At 43.0% G+C, this 23,518-nt stretch overlaps 1 protein-coding gene across 1 annotated transcript in view; it reads left to right on the forward strand.

Moving 5' to 3' along the window:
- The window catches only part of nphp4 (nephronophthisis 4), a 118,192-nt gene extending 102,179 nt beyond the window's left edge, over window positions 1-16,013 (forward strand). The window contains exons 16-23 of the mRNA XM_084069349.1: window positions 1,136-1,219; window positions 5,024-5,180; window positions 5,411-5,496; window positions 7,518-7,603; window positions 9,572-9,743; window positions 10,921-11,100; window positions 13,310-13,453; window positions 15,609-16,013. Of these exons, the coding sequence (XP_083925475.1) occupies window positions 1,136-1,219; window positions 5,024-5,180; window positions 5,411-5,496; window positions 7,518-7,603; window positions 9,572-9,743; window positions 10,921-11,100; window positions 13,310-13,453; window positions 15,609-15,749 (1,050 nt within the window). The 3' untranslated portion in view covers window positions 15,750-16,013. The remainder of the gene's footprint in view (window positions 1-1,135; window positions 1,220-5,023; window positions 5,181-5,410; window positions 5,497-7,517; window positions 7,604-9,571; window positions 9,744-10,920; window positions 11,101-13,309; window positions 13,454-15,608) is intronic.
- The last annotated feature ends 7,505 nt before the right edge of the window (window positions 16,014-23,518 follow it).

Raw genomic sequence — 23,518 nt, forward strand, 5'->3', positions numbered from 1 at the left:
AACCCTGCTCATTATGCTAGGGTGGGATGGCTCAGGGTAGAAGACAGAGTACAGAAACTTGCAATGGGCCAGGTGGTTTTCAAGATACTCAAGGGACCAGTGTACCTGTCAAACTACTAAAGAGTGAGAAACGCCCACGGGCACAACACCAGAGGGAGCTCCACAGATCTCATTCCCCCCAGATTCGGCACAAACATGGGGATGAATTCATCCTACTATTATGCCACCAAAATGTGCAATGCCCTACCACCAGCCATCAAAAAGTGTAACCCCCTACCCCCTTAAAAAAACACCATAAAAGACCACCTGTCTGCAATTTGCAACTGGACCTAGAAGTCTTCTACTGTAGCTTGCCAAAAGAAATTACCCCCACTGTTTTTCTGCAAATATACTTTTACTGGTTCTAGTATTGATGATTTCTTGTATAGTATTGTATGTCTTGTTGAATTGAATACATAGGACCACAATGAAAGCCCTCAGGGCGTTTTGTGTTATCCTTTTAGTATCATTGTATAACGTATCTCTGTACTTTTTGTAAACTGTTAATAAAGTATTCAATCAATAAAAAAACTAACTCCAGTGCAAGTCTTAGTGAGGAGCCTTACTGGCTTCAGTTATCTCTACACTCATCCATATCTGCATTATGTTGGCTTATTTCGGTCTTTTACTGTGCAGCTGAATGTGCCCACTAGAGCGGGACAGCACACAGCAAAATCCTCAGTGCTCATTTAACTCAGAGTTAAATTAACATTGGGGATTTTACTTTGCAGGGTATTCCCTCTAAGCCTGAGGGATAAGCACAGCTGATCTTTTCCAAGGGCAAGTCATGCAAATGCAATATCAACCTCTGCCCCAGGGTTAATTTGGTGCCGGCAGTGGTTGCAACACAAAGAGGACTGATGATAAATTTCATTTATGGAGGATTTGCGCTTATCTCTGCTAGATGACCGCATTCAAATGTTTTGTTCTGCCCTTTGGTTTGGTTGCATGCTGATGTTTTCTTATCATTCTCGGGTGCTTTCTAGTTGTGTCCCGACAGATGAGCAAATCTAGCCTACATTCAGGAGATGAATATCAGTTTTTGGATAGATAATCAGTTCCACTAACCATGCGGTTTCTTATCAAAATCTCACAGGGGCCGAGCTTCCTATCCGCAGGCGAAAGTGCACAGGTGGCCAAACGGCATCCGTCCAACATTGTGCTGGCCAAGTCCATCAAGGTAACGCAGTTCTGCCTCAGCTCACTTTTCTATATTTTTGCATCTCCATCTTCTTCTCAAATGTCTCGGTGCTCAAATCCCATTTTGTCTGTCTCCAGGCTGGAATTATGATAAGCTATGAATCTGGGTTGAAGATTGTACATCCATTCTCCCCCCACACACAACAAGAACAGTATAATTTCTCTGATTGAGTTCTTTGTTTTCTTTCCCTCCTTCAGCCTGAGGAGAGTATTACTGAACCACACCTACCTGCACCACATCCAATTCTAGGAATAAAGGGCAGAGAATCCAAAATAATTGCATCCAAATTTCCGTTACTGCAGGTATATGCGTCACAATCCTGTATCTGTTTGCTGGGTCAAATAGTATACTGAGCAGTAACAAAACAAAGTTCAGATGCTCAACTCACGTTAGAGGTTTTGTTTTTGAGACGCCTACATTTGCTATTTAGCTAAATACCGCTTTCGATCAAGACACAGACACACACACAGAACCCTCTCTCGCCCCCCCCCCCCCCCTCCCACTCAGCCACTGCTCGTAAAACAAACACAAACACTTGGAATTGTCAACTATAAAAACTAAAGTTGCACTTGCTAGACGAGTTTGTCAAGCACAAATTATGTGCTGAATATTACTTTTTATCCCGGCGAACAATGTTTGTCTACTCCAAATGGCAAATGTTGAGCTTAAAAGTTAAACTGGCTGCGACTGGAGGACAGCGCAGTGCGTCTGGCTAATCTACTTTAAATGACGCATGCATGCATTACTCTGAAGTATTTTTTTGTCCATTTCATGTACTTGTTCATCTGTTCATTATACGCAACCAGAAGCAGAGAGGAGGGAGAAACATTGTGAGCGTTCTCACGTAGAGGAGACCACGGCGTTCCTCATCTATTCAAGACGGGACAAAATAATTTATGTTCTGCAGCTCCTGTGCCTACCAGCTCTCAATAATGCTCTTTAGATAGACAGACGGATAGATGGACCTTTATTGATCCCATGAGGGAAATTCAGTTGTCATAGCAGCACCGCAGTGTGAAACACAGACCAGATTCAGATGGGGGTAAAGAGATACATCTAAGCTTCAAGAGTACAAAAAATAATGAGAAGAAACGAGTAAGCAGGTAGTAATGAAAAGCGATTCGAAATTAGGTAAAAAAAAAAAGGTCTTGCCTTTTCATGGTCCATGAGCTATTAGCTAGTAAGGTATACATACTATATAAATGTAGTCTAGTCAAAGTGTGTGTGTACAATCTATCCCCTGTAGTAAATATGTGTACAGTCCGTCTACAGTGGATACCGTGGGTTTATGAATGCAATCTAGTACGATTTTATTCCACTCATGGGGTCGAATCCAAGCATCCTCTTATCTGCACAGCCTTTCTATTAGCCATCAAAACATCCAGAGCTCCATATCAGATTCCCTCTCAACAATCCCGCCATGTAAACCTGCCTTGCCATAATCCTGCCGTTGGTATTGGCTGAGCACCCTGGAGCTCTCCCTGTTGCATGTGGTAGCTGATGCAATGCTTGCCAATCTGCCCCAGTCGGCTGTGTGTGTGTGTGTGTGTGTGTGTGTGTGTGTGTGTGTGTGTGTGTGTGTGTGTGTGTGTGTGTGTGTGTGTGTGTGTGTGTGTGTGTGTGTGTGTGTGTGTGTGTGTGTGTGTGTGTGTGTGTGTGTGTGTGTGTGTGTGTGTGTGTGTGCGCGTGCGTGTGCGCGCGCATGCGTTTGTGCATGGGTCTTGGCACTACGGCTCTGAACAGCCGTCCCATCCAGAGGTCATGTCTGGATCAAATGGATGTCCCACTAAAACTGACAGGCCCCAATAGCACTGCTGTCAGGGTGCCAGTGCTGAAAGTGCCTGTCAGTCAGGCACGCTCCGTCCAAAGCCAGATGTACAGGCTGGTTCGCATTGGCCTGCCCGGCTTCACATAGAGGCCGCATCAAGAATTTTGACATCTTCTTTTTTTTCAGATGAGTTTTGAGGGGTGTGAGGTGGAATTTTAAAGTATTCAACAATATACTGTAATATGGCTATGGTCTTATCCTACAATATCAGCCCGGCCTTCTGCTGATGGGAAGATATGTGTGATGATAGCTTAGGCTAGCAATTAACACACACAGTGTTAGTTTACTGTGTGTGTGTGTGTGTGTGTGTGTGTGTGTGTGTGTGTGTGTGTGCCTGTGTGTGCGTGTAGAGGCTAGCATATGTAAGGGTGTAATTAATGCATATATATATGCATATACATCTGCGTTCATTTACACAGATCCTGGGGGCTGTTTTAATGCAGCACACTTCAAAGTGTATCCTATAGGTCTTTGGGGGCTTCAATGGATGGAAGGGTGTGGGATCAGAGTGAAGGCAAATGTAGCATTATACCAAACAGCATTCTATCACGTTCTCTGATGAATCTTGAAATATAACTCTACTATTTAAAGGCTGCTTTCTCACCTATATTTAGACCTATATTTAACGAGTGTAGAGACGAGGTACCTCAGAAACCAAATGGCACCATGGCGACATTGCTTCATTTCATTAAATGGAGTTGGCCTGTGTTTAAAACGCAGCTGTCATCTTCCTGAGGGCTGTGTCTGTCTGACAAATGGTGATCATTAACAAGATGTTGGCTCAGTCAGCACAGGTCTAACATGAAGGAATAAGAACACCTTTAGTTTAAGAAAAGAAAATCGTGCTGACACAGTCGAAAGTTTTCTAACTCAAGGTGTTCTTATACTTTAAAAAAAGATACATCTTCTTCAGAGAAGGGAGGATATTACCCTGTCTGTTCCGCTTCCGTTTTAGCCCGGTACTCTGCCAAGTGTGGTTCTGTTTTCATCAAACCAGTCGAATTTAGTCTGCATCATCACTGAGCACAAGTCTTGCGCTATCAGCTGAGGAAAATACATGGTGTTGGTGTCCTTGTAAGACCCGATTGTGGCAGTGTCACGTGCCAAAAATAGCCAATCTGCAAGCTCACAATGTATCAGGGATGCAACATGTTGTGAGCTTGTAGATCTGCTTTTTTAGATGCTGGAGTCGCATGGCACAAACTATTGCCCTGAATTTGCCCTGAACTTTGTATATTAACCTCTCTTTCCCTCTCTCTCCATATATATTTTTTCTTTATACTGAATTTTTCAATACAATGTATTTATTTCAGTGAACATATGAACAGCTCAAAACTAAAAACATTGTTATTGGTCCTGCGTGTCTCTGTGTCTGCCTGTTAGCAAAATAACTCGTAGTATTTTCAAGAAACATTCCCAAAAATATTCAAGGTCAAAAGTATTTGTATTTTATGTGTGTTATTCCTGCTTGTTTGCTTTCTTGGCCAGGGCTCCCTTTTCCTGTCAGTGGGGCTAACCTGGTTAAATAAAGGTAAAAATAAATGAATAAATACATAAATTAAAAGTATATATCAGTCATATATCCGGAAGAGATGTTTGCGATTCTGACTCAGACTTCAAGTCTGATTATAAGACACTACAGTGGTGGCTGAATCTCAGAGTGGAGCTTACTAAACTCCGTGCAAACGAGAACCATATCCCCCCTCATTAACTTCAATACGAGGCGGAGGCAGTCACGTGACTTTCTCTCTACGCTCTCCTCATCACAGTGAAATAACACGGATTACAAGTCCGTAGATACACAACATTTTCGAGCTGCGTTCGCTTCCAGCGTTTGCGCGTCTTACTTGTTATAAGAAAGTACACATTTAAAATTTTGTTCAATCACCCTGCTGCAAGTCCAGAGCCTCTGCTGGTTGGTTTGACACCCCTAACCTGCCCCCTCTCCCTCACAGGTGACGTTCAGGGCGGAGGACGGCAAGCCCCTGGCCATCTGCCAGGTGAACGTGGAGCCCACGCCACATGTCATCGACCAGTCGTTCCGCCTCTATCACCCTGAGCGCTGCTTCCTGAAAAAGGCCATACGCCTGCCCCCCTGGCACAGGCCGCCAGGTGACTCCAATTAACCCCATTACACAGCAAACATGGCTCCCTGCCTCCACCCACCTGTGTCTGGAACTGATAAGGATGTTATTTCTATGTGTGTGTGGTGGGCAGAAAATAGAATTGTGACGTGTTGTGAGCTTTTATATCACCAATTTTCACCAAGTGTACAACGAAGTATAAGTCAGGTTCATCAGATGTTTTGCTAACTTCCATCTCCCGGCGCTCTTGTGACGCAGACACACCTGTCGCAGAACCAGAAGGAGGGCGTCACCTCACCGTGCGCTGCAGTGACCCCAATGTCATCTGCCAGACAAAGATGTTGGTGAGAGAATTCAATCAGATCGAGGGGGGGTTTTCAATTTCTTATTTTGCTCGCTTATTAAAATTTCCCAAGCGATAAATGAGCAAGGACTGAATTACTGAACCAAGAGTTCTTTTGAAGGAAACCCACATAAGTTTGCTATTGAATGAAATAAAAAAAAAAATCATATCAAAAAAGAACTTGCAGAATATTTTGGAAACGGGGCCCATATTTTGATAAAGCCTCTCAGAGAAAGTCCCTGAAAGTGACACAAATTGGTCCTACTTTTTTACATTGGAATATGAGCATGTTATAAATATTGCTTTGCTTTCTTATGACAACACGTTTATTAACATAATGTTTTGATAAAATGTATAACTTTTTTGTGACTGTCCCTGTACAGCAGGGGCAATATTTCAGCATAGGCCTTTTTAATAGGCAGTTACAATAACAAATTGCCTGCCTTCTTTTCAATCCGTTGCAATGATACAGTAATGTAGGCCTATTATAGGCCATAGTGAGTTGAGTAATACAGTCCACAACAATCACCATGCAATACAGTATTCATAGTAAATATTCTTAATAATGCTACACTGAAGACCAGTTGGGTTTCCCACATCCAATAGAACACTCTTTACTCTCACATAGTGCGTGCACACAATTAACATCACAGGCTTTTCACCCTATCCAGAATGTGAATAATGTGCATTATTACAGTGGAATTGCATATAACAATAGTCTGAAAGTTATTCTGAATTCAGTGAAAAGATAAAACAATAAATACATTCCTTTTTAAAATGTATTTGATTTTGATGTATCAATTCCTCTACAAAGCCAAGGAATAGCAGCTGGTAACTGCTGCAGACTCCACCTCAGATGATACCCACATTCATTCATTTCCCAAACACTCAACATGATGTAATGCAAAAACAAGCTGCATTTATGCAAATCACCGGTTTCCCCGGAGTTACTGGTGTCATAGATGGCACGCATGTTGCACCAAGCATGGACCAGAACACACACAGCATAATGAATGGCTACAAATTGGTTATGGAGGCATGATCCTTGATGTTGTAGATAACTGGCCCAGGACTGCTCTCAAACTTTCCTTATTGTAAGGTTTGAAGAATTTTTAGTGGCTGGCCAATGTTGACATACATCCTGCTATACAATTAGCAAATTGATACTGTAAATCATTATGAAATTGGTTTAAAGTTGGAGTGCCACAGGCTTTGTTTACTCCTAAATAATGATCATTGGGTGTTATTGTTATATGTCCACATTTTTGTCTTGTCTTCCACAAACTGTACCTTTACAGTAACAGCTCATTAAAAATACTGGAATTGACTCCGCGATAACTTCTTCTGTCTCCTTCGCTAAATGTAAACAGTAATCTTTTTCTCAATCTTTTTCCTGTACATCTAACTTCTTGTTTAGCTGTTTACTATTTACTAAAAACTGCTTCACAACAACAATTCTGGTGAATCTAAAATTGCTTTTTAGAGTGGACTACATAGATTGTCAAGATAATCAAGGCAATACATTTTTTGAGTGACGTGAATCAATATTCAGTCAGTGTGATGGGAGGTACGTACATGTCTGTTTCTGTTCTCCCATTTGACAGAGAAGCTTTCCGCTTACACTCGAAAAGCAAAGATACATAGGGAAGACATCCTTGCACATTTTCACCACAATAGGTGTTATAGACCTATGTTGTGAAAAAGAAAACGCTTAACAAAATCATGGCACTGCATCTTTAACGATTTAGGCAGTCGATGTTTTTGCAGGGCCACTCCGTAAGAACTACAAGACATCATGATTTCCATTTTGCGACTCTGAGTGTGGTTTAAAGTGTCATTCTTTCTCAAAAGAGAACTCCCACTGCTGGCTGAATGTCCTACTCTGGAATAAGAATATAGTCAAACTTTTCAGCGCAATTCCTAGAAGTGATTCTTTGATGCTTGATAGATATGGGCCCAGGAAAGAGTGGTTTTTAGATATTTTCACATTCATTGTCATTTATTTTTTTCTGTGTATTCCAGGCTTCAGGAGAGCCCCAGGATGTTTACTTGAAAGTGCCAGGATGTCCCAGCCCGCTAGTGAAAATGTTCTACGTTATGGTTTACACGTAAGTGTGCTATTAGTGCTAAGTGTGCTGTGCTATGGGCTATGTGAGCACATGCTGTGCTATGTGAGCAATCAAGGCCAAACATTTTAATCAACCCCCTTCATCCAAAAACATATACGTATATACTGTATACAGTTTGTGTGTGTGTGTGTGTGTGTGTGTGTGTGTGTGTGTGTGTGTGTGTGTGTGTGTGTGTGTGTGTGTGTGTGTGTGTGTGTGTGTGTGTGTGTGTGTGTGTGTGTGTATATATATATATATATATATATATATATATATATAATTATCATTATTTTTAATTAAAATGTTTGGCTTTGATTGCTCACATAGCACAGCATGTGCTCACATAGCATAGCACAGCATGTCCCTAATTCAAACCCCAAAGGCTGTGTACAAAAACAATCACTATTACCTTTTAGTGCACTACCTTTTCGTCCATTAGATTACCATTTTTAACAGTCATTACATATCTACAGTAACATTTCTATTACCGTAACGGACACCAATGCACTGCAAAGTACCGACGTGTCCACAGTTTAATGCTTTTTGATCCTTTATCGAGACGTCATTATTGCCAGACCCAAGGGGTCCGGGCTACATGAGGCTTTGTATCTGTTTTCTCCATACATGGGCATGGTCACTTTGTCCCCCGGCCCCAGCCAAAAAAGTCTGTCCCCCTTTCGTCATAGAAGGGACATAGAAGGGACACACGTCATGCGAAGCCCGGCCATTCAGATTTCAACCACTAGGGGTCTGGCAGTACCAGGTCTCCTGGTTCCCTTGTAATATAATGAGAGGTTCGACACCTACAGTTCGGGCCGCTAAGCAGCCCTCACATTTACGTTGCACCGCCGATCCCACCAATATGCCCTTATGGAGAATGGAGATCTCTGCTAGCTGTCAGTCCTTGTCCCTTTTATGCCCATATACGTATGGAGATTGCCGATGTCATCAGTATATGCCCATATAAGGGCATGCCACCTTTTGTGCCCATACATGGAGCTGACTGAACTGTTTGCACCTGATGCCATGACGACACATTGACGTTAGACACACACACACACACACACACACACACACACACACATATTTGGGCTTAGCTGTTTCGGGAACTCCTTATATGGTTATGGCTGAGTCATAGTGACATGAGCGTGGCGACGTGGTCCGGCCGGCCCACCCTCGCCGGCCTCCCTTGAGCCAAAGATACTGTAATTATGGTAACTAGACCATACCCGGTCGACGCATCCGTGGGGGGATATGCGCACATGATCTGGCAACCCGGGAGGCGACATTGTTTGACACATAAACGCTAATAAGAAGCTGAGATTTGATGAAATTGAAAAACGGGCTTCACAGTTAAGTTCAGATGGTAATGGTCAATGGCTGTGTGCAAAATCAGAGCAATTGGTCCAGCCACTGAGGAGAACCGGGTAGCTTCACTCACTCACCTACCACTACAGACAGAGGTTACTAGAATTATAGTAGGATAGTAGGATAGACATCTTGCATTTTACAGTAGGTACAGATGCTACCATTGGCTTGTCATAAAGTTGTAACATTTTTACTTGACCACTAGCTTCAGATTCATGATGAATGATTATAGTAAGTTGACCGAATTGCAGTAATATAATTTGAGAATTAGTGCCCTACACAGTCAAATCCTCAGTGTTAATGTGTCCATTTGAGTTAGATTAACCCTTTTACAGTAGATATACTGTAGACTTTTTTTTATGGCTTTACAAATTAGGGAATTGTTTTTCGGCCAAAGCCAGAGTCTTCTAAATTGCTGTTTGAGCCTTCCCTGCCTGGAGGAACAGTCCACAGTCATTTCCCTGATGAAGTCGGCCAGAATCATTAAGACTGACCGATCACCACCTCTGCCCCTGTTGTCTTAATGCCGCTCGAGGTGGGGGACACCACTCAATTGTCCCCGCTGATGTTTTTATTTGTGTATTTTGTTTCCCTCCGTAGTGATAAGTGGCTGGCAGCACCCGCCCAGGTCTGGCAGATTTACGTGCATTTCCTGGAGCGGGTGGATGTGAGCTGTGTGGCTGGCCAGCGCAGCTGTCAATCACTGGTGCTGAGGGGGCGGCAGGCCGTTCGCAAGGTGAAGTGCTTCTCGTCGCACCCCCGGGAGATCGAGGTACAGTACATCCTTTTCACTTGTTGCCGTGGCATGTATCACTGTACTAACAGTAGTTGTGTCATTTGTACTTAGCTGCGCACCAGTGTTGCGTGCGAAAATAGCCAATCTACAAGCTCAATGTGACACAAGCTTGTAGATCTGCTATTTCCAGCGTACGACACTGTGCACAAATACCTGTCGCTATCCAGTAAATCAGGCTTTACATGAATTTTGATCATTGATTTTACTAGGAATAATCAGGTTTATACAGTATACAGTACGTTGCCTTAAGGTTTGTTTTGTTAGTGTTTCTTCTACATTTGTTGATATCGTTGTTTTATGTACAGAGATATTTATACACATGCACACATTGAAAGACGGAAATACATTTCCTACCTATTGTACCGTACATGCTTATATAAATAAATGTAAAGACTGAGCAGGAGTCCTATTACTGCTATTTCAACCGTTTCCCCGATTAAAACAATCTCGCTGAGGTGTTAAATTTCAGTTCTTGCCGTACCGTTTGAGTCGAGGTACAGTATTATAGAATTGTAACTACATGTATAGATTTACTTTATTTCTTCTGTCTCCTGTCGAAATGTTTTATTCATACATTAAGCGGTCTCTGGAGCAACAAGGGCAACAAGTTTCCCGGCTGAGGAAAGAAGGCGATTTCATACTGCTCACTTGCATTCAAAAAGCAATGGGCTGTTGCAGCCGCTGTGGACGTATACAGCATATGATCCAAATGTGTTTTCTCCCCTCTCAAAGAAATAGGGTATTGACTGGAAAACTCGAAAGATGCAGTCTTTTATTTTCCTTTTCTTCCCCAAGGATTTCACCATATGTATCAGTGGATTCTTTGATGTGAGTCTGGCAGGTCAGCCGTGCGTAGTGTGTACTGGAGGAGCCTTATAAGCGGGATAAAGCTCACCGCCACACAGCTTTTCTCTCCACACTCAAAGGGAGCGGTATTGGCAAATCCTGCTCTCACATCCGCTCGCTTTCTCTCTCCACTTCCTTTCATGCTCTTTAATTGTCTACCTCTTTTCCTTTTTTTCGGGCCTTGTCCACCCTCAACCCCCCCCCCCCCCCCCCCCGTCTGTCTTTCTCTCTATCTCTCTCTCCTTTCTTTTCCCTCTTTTTCTCCTCCTCTCTCGCTCTCTCTTCTCTGCCATCCCCCTGTCCCCAGGTGGACCCTGCAGGTGTGTTTGTTTTGCCCCCCGGGGCGGTGCAGGAGCTGCGGCTGCAGGTGCAGGCGTGGCGGGCAGGCAGCCGCTTCCTGTATGTGCACGCGGTGGACGTGGAGCAGCGGAGGCTGGTGACCGCATGGCTGCTCTGCCTGAACATACACAGACCTGTGCTGTCAAAGGTAAGACACACACGCATGCGCGCGCACACACACACACACACACACACACACACACACACACACACACACACACACACACACACACACACACACACACACACACACACACACACACACACACAGAGAGTTGTAGTTGTGCTTGGCATCTATCTAGTTGTAGGGAGTGTCCTCTCAGTGATTCTCAAAGCTTTTCAGGTCACAGACCCCCAAATTACTATGCATTTTGGCCACAGACCCAAATCTGAAAAGATGTGCCAGGGGCAGCCATGAGGGAAGATTTGTGTTGTTAGAGATTTTAATCAATCTAAAAGCTCACAACACATCGCATCGCAACATGTTTTGAGCTTAGAGATTGGCTATTAGCTGAAGTATGAAATAGGGTTAAAGTGGTTACACTGTTCCTCATTTTGCTGTTGACCCCTTGGAAACTCTTCGAGGGTCCCTGGGACCCCACTTTGAGAACCACTGTCCTGTCATAGGACAGACTGTGTAAGGGCCCAAGCGTTCTGTAGCTGAATAGCATGATAAAGGCTGTGAGCCACATGAAGCAAAACAAGGACATTGAATTGAATTGTGTTTTGCAATGTGTTTGTTTTCCCCTGCTGCCTAAAATAGGGCTTATTAAAACCAGGAAAAGACAACGCCATATCACGATGTTATGATATCCAAAATCCCAGGCGACAACAATATCAATATAATAATGTATATATTAGCCAGCCCGAGTGCCAGCTCAGCCCAGTGGTCCTGCAGACTGGCCCAGATGAGCTCCATCGTGATTCCTTGTTGTTGGAGTGAGACTCATCTTTAACCCATTAAGACCGGGAAACATCTCTGTTTTTCATCATTTTTAGATTTCTTTGGCTATTCAAAAATAGCAGATATACCAGCTCATAGCGCGGCACCGAGTGCTATTTAAAAAAAATCTTAAACATTTTGTGCAAATCTTTAAATACATAGATTTTTTAAAAACAACGTTTTAACTAAAATCTTTGCTTCTTGGGGTCCATGGAACAACATATTTTACATACTTTTTTAACGTATTTAAAAAATATATACATTAAAAAATGTGCACAAATCTTCACGTTAAAAATAGAAATTGCAGATCTACAAGCTCACAATGCGGCACTCATGCTTATATATCTGCTATTTTTGAATAGCCAAAGAAATCTAAAATGAAACGGATACTTTCCCGGTCTAAATGGGTTAAGGGAGCCATTCATCACATCACTGTCCTTGAGGACAGGGATAAAATCTGTCCCTTTATCGGGCTCAGATCGAAAGTCCTGTTGGCGATTACCATAGGCGCTGGTGATGCTAGATAAAACGCCCTATTTATGAGATTCTTTTTATTGCAAAGTTCTCACTGAACGGTTTTGTCCATTAACAACACAGAGAGAGAGAGATGGTGAATGGAAGCAAAACCCTTCCCCAGTAATGACTTATGCAGTCATTTCAGAGTGTTTAAGTGCATCATTTGGGGGAAAACAGGCGCGACTGCAATGCGGAATGCACGGGTCTTTGTGGCTTTCAATCCGCACTGCGCCACCGTATATTATTCGAGCAGAGGCCCGTTGAACACCTGAACCACTTGTCAGCCGGAGCCCAGTTTAAAAGAGCACGTCTTTTACACATTTATTTTTCTCAGCTGGGGCACAAGAGAAAATGTCTCGCTGTTTTTCTCCGTTTGTCTGCCTGCCTCTTTCTTGTGCTTCGCTTCCCCTACATCTTTCTTTCCCTTTATGTGTATTTTTTCCCTCTTGCCATTAACTGTAAGGGCTGTGCTACCAGTCAGACAAATGGGACACATTAGCCCTGGATTGAGCTGCACTGGCTGTGTATAAGATTAGGAGCCAGGGTGTGTGTTTAGGGGTGTGCGGGCCTACTGCTCTTTTTGTGAGAACTAGAAAGGATTTTGTTGCCCCTTACTTGGCAAGAGGTTGTTCTAGGGTCAGGGTTTAGGGATAGGAATATACTTGCTGTACGTTACGCCTGGCAATGGAAGGGTTAGTATCAGTCAAGGTAGGGTCAATCGAAGGTTCTCACAAATATAGCAGTACAATTGTGTGTGTGTGTGTGTGTGTGTGTGTGTGTGTGTGTGTGTGTGTGTGTGTGTGTGTGTGTGTGTGTGTGTGTGTGTGTGTGTGTGTGTGTGTGTGTGTGTGTGTGTGTGTGTGTGTGTGTGTGTGTGTCCGTGTGTCCGTGTGTCCAGGCCTTCGAAGTGTGTGTCCCAGTGGGTGGAGGTAAGGGGAGCTCCAGGAGGCTGACCTACACCAACCCCTACACCAGCAGCCGGGACTTCCAACTGCGCTCGGACCACCCAGAGCTGCTCCAGTTTAAGGAAGACCACTTCCAGGTTCTCTTCAACAGCAGCCCTTAACCACTTAAACCCTCTATTCTTAGTAAAAAAGTGTTCCCGTCTCTTCGCGAAAAATAGATTCTAATACTGTATTGAATCTCACATGCATGTATATCACAAATCTGTTTTCAGCATTTTCTGTTCAGATGTTAGTAATGTTCACAGGCACATACAGTAATACCACAAACGTTCAAAGGTCTAATCAAATTCATGTGGGCAAACAGCTATTCAGTCTGCTTTCAGTGCCTGTGTTGTTAGACAGGTTATTATAAATGTTTGATTAGAATTAACATTCAAAGTTTTCTTATGAAAGTGAAGCCATGCAGTCAAGGCAAGGCCATCGTTTCTTTTCTCAAACCTTGATAGAAGATTTGGAATATTAGCAGCTACTTTAACCGGCCAAGCCCTGTTTTAGATTTCGTTTATTCGAAAATAGCCGGTCTACAAGCTCACAACGTGCCGCATAGTAGCGCGTTGTGAGCTTGTAGCTCTGCTATCCTATATTAAAATTGGCTAATGGGAGGGACATTTTATCAAGGACCGACAGATAGAGTTCTCATGGGCATAAAAGGGACACAGGTAGACAGATAGAAACAGAGATCTCCATATATGGGCATAAAAGGCACACAGACAGACGGGTACAACGGGTACTCTGACAAAACCCCCGACACTATAACTCAGGCCTATTGATCGGATCGGCGGTGCAACGCATAGTGGCCCGAACTTCTAGTTTTCAAAGAATTGTGAAAAAGTTTGACAAATCTTCTAGATTTTTTTAACATTTTTGTAAAATAAAATACAAATAGGGATGCCAGAGTTAAAATAGTTAAGAGTTTCATGATTAAACAAATAGAGCAGGCCTGTGTTTATTCAGTGATGTCGCCAAGAAAAAAGAAGCCATGTAACTCGTTACATTCTCGTTTGATCATGTAACAACATAGGTGAAATATAATGAAGCCATTAGTGGTGTTGATTTATTTTATATGTTGAGCCATTAGCTTAAGTGTCTGTGATAGCAGTTTTATTGACTCGTAAACAACTCAATAAAACGGGCAGACATGCCACTGGTGTTGCCGTGCCTTGCGTTTGCTGTCATTTGCCAAGGTGTGAAATAAATGGCAAATCAAATGGACAACGTGGTGTTTTAACCACTTAAGCCCGATCTACAAAGTCACAACACGTGATACGATGCGATCTCAGCTTTTAGATCTGCTATATTGGAAAACATTTAAAGATTTTACATTTTGGGACATTTAGAAAATGTTGTAATAATTGGAAGATTTTGGAAATGTTTTGCCTATGACAAAAATACGGATGCCAGGTTGAAAGTGGTTAAATGTACACAGAAATGACTAGGAAATGGATTCTCTCCATGCAGCATAGAGGACACTGTTGCAAAGATTGTGGACACAGAGCAGAACTACTGGCTTTTTATCTTGTCAGCATGGCTCCAGGTGGTCAATAAAGAATTTACAGGCCCTATATAGCTTTAAGGAAATGTGGCGATGCAGTTTCCTTTTTTTGAAGTAACTGCTGTGCCATAATAAAAGCAATTGTGTAGAGGCAAGGCAAAGGGGAGATCGATTCGGCTGTGCTTTTGGGGCAGATTACAGCATAAATCCCCCAAATTGACCCATGTATCCTTTGCGGGCTATTAAAGAAAATACAGCCGGCGAGTTTAGCCCTTATTGAAATGCTGTAAAAAAAATAAAAAGAATAAAGAGTAAAAGGAAAAAACGGGCAGAATGACCAAACAGAGACCTTTTGCTCACTTTGGAGACCTTAATAGCCACATTAGAACTCTGTTAAGAGTAGCCTTCATTGCAGAAACAAACAACAAACCCAAAGTTGTTAAAACAACAAACTTTCCACATTGTCAAGAGGTTAATCACCAGGAAAATAAGCCACCATATCTTCACGCAATAATTTTGTTGTACCAGACAAATCTCAATAAATTTGGCAATTACTGGTGAACACATCCTAGGTACAAAGTTATAGATTACGTTTTTGTTATGTTCCCTATGGATATATTTAATTACAGTGCTACCTGCAAAAGCCCTCAAACATAACCCCATGACAGCTCAATGTACAACATTTGATGAATTGCATGCCAAACATTAATTTTAATGTTCCCTGTTTGTTTTGTTTAAAGATCGGGGGAGGTGAGAGTTACACCATAGGACTGCGCTTCGCACCGTGCCACAATACCGGCTCTGCCGAGATCATGGTGTACGTCAACGACCTGGACGAGAAGACGGAGGAGACCTTCTGTGTGAAAGTCATCTACTCGTGACCTCAGCCACATAATGTAGCCACCTATGTCACCTCCATAACAGGCACAAATGTTTGATACAGATCTGGAGCTTGATTGTGTGCCATTTGGAAAATGCTTTTTGAAAAATCTCTGCTAGCATCCCTGTAGAGTTCAACAGAGTGTTTCCAGAAGTAAACATCCCATTCATTTTCTCCATAGAGAATTGTGTTCTCAGCTATATTGTCCAGGTTGTAAAACGATGCTATATGTCTGTTGAAGTACAATCGATCTAGTTGAAGAAGCAAGCAGAAGAACAATCGTTTTGGTGTGAAGCATTGGAAAGGTATGTTCAATGGCTTACGGGAGAAGTAGTTCCTTAATTCTTAAATGATGTATACAGTCTTGTACCCTTGGCTTTTTTGTGTTTTCTAATTATATTTATAAACAATCAAATGTTTTATAGTCATGATTCATCAGGAGCCTGGTTGCTTGGTTCCAGGCAGGAAAATCTTTATGTAAGGATTTTCTGAAACGTCTATGGAGTAAATGAGAATTTCTCCTCCGGAAACAGTGCCATTGTAAAGGTGGGAGGTCACTGTCGAGGTCTATTCTGGAGTGGGACATTTGCAGAAAATGGCACATCTACAGTACAAGCTCACAATGTGCCGCTTTGCAACATGTTGTAAGCTTGTAGATATGCAATCAAAAGAGATTTGGTATAGAGGTAAAAAAAAAAGAGTGGGCCAAGTACAGAGCCGACTCTGGTGAAGTTTACCAAGTATATAGAGGGTTTAAGTGGTTCAAACTGAACCTAAGCAAGTGCAAATCAGTGGCAATTTTGTAAGTGGAAGTTGCTTTTTGGGACTATTGCAGTACTTGAGATTTGAGTCACTCCATCCCATTTTTGTCAAATGCATTTTATATTACAGTTAAAGGGTGTAATGTGTATATATCAGTGCTGTGTATGAGTCAGGAAGGATCTAGAAGACATTATCATTGTACCTTTTTTCTTCTTTTTTTTAAGATTTCTTTTTGGGCTTTTATGCCTTTATTGACAGGACAGTAGGCTGACAGGAAATGGGAAGAGAGATGGGGATTGGCCTTTTGGATCGGGACTCGAACCAGCGACACGCTGTCAGGCTACACTGAGCTTAGGTGCCTGGACCGCTACGCCAGCGACCAGGCCATCCTTTTTTTCCCAATCAGGTTAAAGTCCCATTGAGATTGACCTGGCCAAGAGAGCAGCATGAACAGTAAAGCACATAATAAATAGACAAATACTACAACACACTGCAACCAAACCGTCTGAACACTATTTCCAGTTAATACAGGGTCAAAACCAGTTCAAATGCAAGTAAAACATCTTTTTACTCTTTTGGAAAAAGACACCCTGCTGTTCTCTTAGCCTAGATGAATCCCCCCCCCCAAAAAAAATAGGACACCTTTCAAGAGTCAAACAACTTCTTTATTGAATGCCGAATGAGAACACCCTGAAGAGCAAGGCAATTAACACACACACACACACACACACACACACACACACACACACACACACACACACACACACACACACACAGAGATTGTGTTGCAACTTGCTATCATTGTGAGGACCTATCGTACAGTACATATTGCACTTACTATGCATTAGGGTATTATGCTTGTCTAAAAGAAGTAGAAACTAATTTGAAACTAATCAAAACAGCTCAAATGAAAATGTGTGTGTTGGGGGGGGGGGGGGATAGCCAATCCTAACCGTTATGCTTTATTTATACAAAGTTGTATACAATAGCCGGTCTAAGCTCACAACAATTCGTACAGTGATGAGATGTGAGCTCTCATATCTGCAATTTCTTAGCATGTGACACCAGCGCGCAACTGTGAGGCTTTACCTCAGCATCACATCCTAAGACACTGCTTTTCTCCTGATATATGGACATATATCGATACCCCCCATTTGTTCAGTTTGTACACTGTCAGAGTTAAATTAACACTGAGGATTTTGCAGTGCAGAATGGGGTCCCAGAGATAAAACTCATTAAATAGGGGTCTGTGGCCTAATGCATATCAAACTGTAGATCCTTGAAATTAAAAAGGCTGAGGATCACTGATCTAATACAAACAGCAGGTAGAGGCGGTTCCCTTTCCATAATTTCCTCACCAAAATACTGTATGATCTTCACCGGCGTTCCCGAGGCACGGCGCATGTGTAATTACGTGTGAATTTCCACACAGCGAGGGACACACATGTCTCTTCAGATCGCCCTCATTAACTCTTAAACCTTTTAGAGCCCCTTGTCCTCTCCTTCTGCTCATTGTTCCTCACTCTACCTCATGCTGATTTCCCGATCTGAAGCACACACATAGAGAGAGAGAGAGAGCGAGAGAGAGAAGGCCCTGGTACATTCTGCCAACAAACGTTGTCTTATGTAACACAGTTACACAACCCCCCCCCCCCCCCCCCCCCCCCCCCCCCCCCCCTTCCTCCTCCTCCTCCATCCTCGCTTTTCTCTCATTAGAATGCAGGCTGCAGAAGAACAAGCCTGGGTGCTGCCGCAAAAGCTAATAAACAGAAGGTAGCTTCCCTGCCAGCTTCACATTCATTTCCCCTTTACCCAACATCATCTTTGGTAAAGGGGTAAATATTTCCAAGACGAGCCACGAAGCGTGGCCTCTTTCTTTGTTTATCCACTTAAATGGCTCGCGCAAACGGAACAGAAGGCCATGCCGCGAACGCAACCCTGCGTTATTGAGTATACGCACGCCACAACCTCTTGACAGTCTGTGTGCTGACAACCCCATTGCCTCGCCAAAATAATGGCTTTCAACGCGAGCCGGCTCCACTCCCTCGCCGGCTGTGAGGGGCAGAGCTCCTTTGACACCTTATTAAGGCCGCCGGCACTGGTGTCAGTTCCCCCTGACGGAACGCCGATGCCGCGCTCTGCAGCGTTGCTGTAGCTAGCCTGCTAGCCCGGTCGGCACACAGCTCACCTTGTTAGAATGCTCGTGTCTGGTAGCCCGCTGGAGAAGCTACAGACCTTGATACGATGCCAGAGGAATGCCTGTTATTTTCCTGACAAAAAGAAAGCCCGAAAGTCTCCTCGGTTTGTGTGCGTGCAGGGAATCGGCCTGGCCCGTGTGTATGGCAGCGTGCCAACAAGAGCACACAAGGAAATGAAGCCTGATTTATACTTAGCTGCGTGGCGGTGTGTCTCACCAAACAGTTGCAGATCTGCAAGCTCACAACGCATAGCAGTGTGATGAGTTGTGAGCTTGTGGATCGGGTATTTCCGTGCATGACACTGGCGGGCAACTACAGTAAGTATAAATCAGGCATAATAATTAAATTGCTGGTGGAATATGCAGTGCATCCTCAGGTACACCAGACACTTGGGACTGCTCCTACAGTTGCTGAAAGGCTGCTTGTGTTGCAGAAGAAAAAGTGTAATTTGTGCGAGGTACGTGTGCCTGTGTGTGTGGCCACGTTACACAATGGCCCACGTGCATTATGCATGTGTGAGCAAAAAAAAAAGATTTTGTGCAAAAGACAATGCACTGTACTGTAGCTTTGGGACAATGGGAGAGGGAAGCATTGAGATGAAAACGACGGAAGGAAGCAACAAAGGGAAGACAATGAGTTTGTGCTGAGCTACAGCAGCGGTGTCATTTTCTATCTGCGAGAACACTCGCGCCTGTTCACACTGGCAGTGTTGTTCAGGGAGCCTCTTAACAAACCGAAATTCAATTACCGTGCTGGGAGTTAGCGCGTTGCCTCCTCTCAGCAAGACCTAACCTCAGTCGTGGCTATCAAATGCAAGGGAAATGTGTTCAGGCTGAGAGTACATCTCTCGCTCCCCTCTTCTACAAACACACACATCGCTCCACTTTGAAGGCAGTTCTCAGTAGATGGCAGCCTTACATGGGGAACAAACTCCCTCGCTTCTCTTTCTCTCTCTCTCTCTCTCTCTCTCTCTCTCTCTCTCTCTCTCTCTCTCTCTCTCTCTCTCTCTGTCTAGCACTAGCTCTCTATCTCTTCCTTTCCTTGTGCTTGATGTTGGAGGTTCAAAGTCCAAATGGATGTGAGGTGCATTTTGCTGTAGACTGTGGAGTCTGCAAAGCCTGGAATTGAATGTGTTGTACTGTGTTTGTATTACTTAAAGTTGTGCAAGGCACTGTAACTAACTAGGTTTTGTAAAGAGTTTGTATTTTGATTATATTTAACACTTTAATCTTCACTGTATAGCAGAATAAAATGTGTATTTGAAACACAGAAACTGGTTGTAAATGTGTACGTGTTAGCCACAATATGGCAGTAGGACATTATCACATATCAGGAGATCCCCTCTACACACAAATACTGTGATCCAATTAGACCGTGTATCAGAGCAGTATGATCAAAGACGAACAGATGAAAAACTCTAAACATAATGAGTGAGGCTTCTTGCAGTCTTTGTCTATTTATGTTCAGTCTTTGCAACACACCTACTGTAATAAGAAAGACATTACATAGTTCACTTTAATATTATCATATATTGCCATAGCAACATCCAGCGAGTTAATTATCTCTGCCTGGCCAAAGACAAGGGTGAGATTATGTTTTCACCCATGTGTGTGTGTCCACGACTAATCTCACAAACCACATGGAGCGATCTGTGCCAGATTTCTTGTGCACTCTTCCAGTAGGCCAAGGAAGCACTGGAAAAGTAATGAGTCAAAAGTACAATATTTGTCTTTGAAATGTATCCCAGAATACAAACACTCAAGTAAAGTTAAGATACGTAAGTACAGTACTCAAGTAAACAAAGGGAAACTAATTGCTAGTATGGCGGGTGAAGTATGCCTAAACGCTTTAGTGTTTGTAAATCCCAGCCTCTCTATGCCCTCTCTTGATTTATTTGTTGTGCATTTGAAATGAACCCTACTTAACTTTTTGTCTTTTCTTTTCCCGTTTCTAAACACAGCGCTGTACAATTATACTCTGCGGAGAAGCACGGATTGCTAGTTTCACAAGGCTTGAGAGGTACATCGCAATTATATCGAGAGAACATAATGGGGACATGAGTGAATGGGGACAACGAGAGCAGATTATTAGCGGCAATGAATAATTAAAATGCACAAAGGCAACCTCAATTCTCTCATCATGCCCTTTTCAATCACATAGAATTAGAGGGGCAAGTAAATTGAATTACAAGCAGTAATACATGGTGGAGAGAGATGTTTTGATTGGCAAACCTTTAAGGAGGGAAAAGTCAGGCTATATTTTACTGTGAGCAAAGTCACGTGCTGTTGAATTGAAATGGAATGGAATGGAATGACGTAGTTGAGGTCCAATTATTCAATCTGTTTTACCGATCTCAACCGGTCAAACAGTGGAAGGGATTTAAATGACTTAAGTGTTGCCCTGTTATGAATTTTAAATGGAACATCATGTCCTATTTCCTGAAATGAATCAAGTCTCTTTGAAAATTGGGCACAGAGTATCTGGTTTAATATACTGGCAGGAGCGAGTGGGGACATGAAATTTGGAGTCCTGATTGGGGCGTCACTGCACAGTTCCGTCTGTCAGCAGAATGGCACGGTATAATTAGGAAAAGCGGAACAATGGAATCGGCGCTCGTTGTGTTCAAAGCCAAGAGCAGCTTTACTGCTGTTCCAGCGCTCTCTACCCCCACCCACTGCCCTCCACACTGGCAGACCTGGGGTTTATCTGTTTAGTTTTTTGACCTCCATCCATGTCTCTACAGACAGAACAGCCACTGGGGGCCAGGATGTAACAAAACAAAATCGGTCACATCACAGAAACGCCCAATTCACCCAGCAGCAGTGAGTGGTTTTCCGCAAACATTTTTTTCCGCAAAATGTCTGAAACACCCTCATCACCATCCTGTGTACACCTAGTCCATGCCTATTTCAGACCACAGTGCGCTTCAGGTGGGCTGCTGTTTTGTCTAGCTGCAGAGTGGAAAAGTTTAAATTTTCTCAGCTTTGCCGCAACACGTTTTTGCTTGCTACACAGCGGGCATGGTGGCGACCGCTTCTTGCCATAGACACTACCTTTTAATGGAAACTCACCATCCGTTGTGCGACGGTGTTGTGCGCCGAAAATAGCAGTTCTACAAGCTCACAACATGTTGTGATGCAACGCTGGTGAGCGTGTAGATCTGTTATTTTTGTCATGTGACACTGTCGTATGATTTAGTATAAATCAAGCTTCAGTATCGTCCTATCATAGAAAGAGTAACATCACAGGTCATTTCATGGCACCGTGGAGGGCACAGACTAGAAAGCTGTGTGGCTTCACGTCACTTCCTCATTTCCTGCTGTCATTGAAGGCTCATTAAAGTAAAAAATACAAAGCAGACAGCCCCCAGGCGAAACCGTTGACCGCTTCAGTGCTCCGTTCCCACCCGCTCTAGAAGAAATGCCACCTGTCAATATTGTCCATTAGCGAAACTATCGGATTGCAATTTCCCCTGCCAATTCTGTCAAGGACATGAAATAATAATGCTTTCCATCACAGAGTTACAAAATGCGTAGAACAGTTAAAGATAAATACACTGTCTTGTCTGAGGACTGATAAAAGTGAAAAGGAAAAGAAAAAAATATGGAATCTACAAGAGTATGCTGTTTAGGATTCATGGTGTACTCTTTTCTCAATATGTGTTCTAAAATCTCTCAAGCGATACAAATGCCATGTGATTGCATTTTATATTATTTAAAAAAAATGTATTTGACAGTATGCTTGAGGTCTGTATGACTTTGAAGCATGCTGAGCCCAGTCCATGGTGAGGTCCAGTGTATACAGAAATAAGTTGTGGAACCGTAGCTAAGTAGAACCTGCCATAAGTCATTTTCTGCCCCCTTTTCTAAACTTTAGTCAGATGTGCATTGTGTGCTGAACGCTGTGTAATCATGAGCTGCCCTGTTCCATTTGTGTCTTCTTGTTTTTGGACATGCCCATTTCCCAAAAGGTTTTTGTCAATCACTGTTATTACTTTTTTGGTCAATCACAATTTGCCTTGGCTATCACTGTTTTATTAGGTTTTTTGTTTTGTCTATTACTGTTTTTATGTTTTTGTCTATCGCTGTTTTTTTTTTGGTCTCTTTACAGTTACCTTTCTGTCTGTTTTGCGTCATCGTTCAAACCATTGCCTCATAGAGTGAGTGCATGTTAATTTTACACCTTCTTATCCCAAAGGAAGAAAGAATCATTAGAATGGTAGCACAGTGGCTCAGTGGTTCGCACTGTTGCCTCACAGGTCCTGGGTTCGAGGCCCACGGGGGGCCTTTAACGTGTGATATATGCATGATCTTCCTGTGTTCACGTGGTTTTCCTCCCACGCCAAAAGACATGCATGTTAATAACATACAGTACTCCTGCCACTACCCTTGACCAAAAGGCACTAGCCTTCAGCTGGAGCTGATCCCCAGATGCTGCACACTGATACTTAGGATGGGTTCAATGCAGAGGACAGTCTCCAGTGTGTGTAAATGTACTTAACAATGAAATGCAATAAATAAACAGGAATGTTTCGTTGCTGTCAGACAGAAGGCTTGTATGTCCAACAAAAATCAGGAAATGGGGGGGAAATAACCTGTGTTCCAATGGAAAAATAGCAGATCTACATAACAGGATGCGTTGTGAGCTTGTAGATTGCCTATTTGTGCTACTTTTGCACGACACTCTTGTACAACCAAGTAGGACATTAATTTCGTTTTTTTTTTTTTAATATGGAGATACAAGGTTTGTGCCTGACAGCACCGGTTTGATCCTCTAGGCTCTGCCAATGTTAGCAGCACATTCTCGTGCT

Source organism: Gymnoscopelus microlampas (genome assembly GCF_963454915.1).
Source record: "Gymnoscopelus microlampas genome assembly, chromosome: 10".
In the NCBI taxonomy this organism is placed as follows: domain Eukaryota; kingdom Metazoa; phylum Chordata; class Actinopteri; order Myctophiformes; family Myctophidae; genus Gymnoscopelus; species Gymnoscopelus microlampas.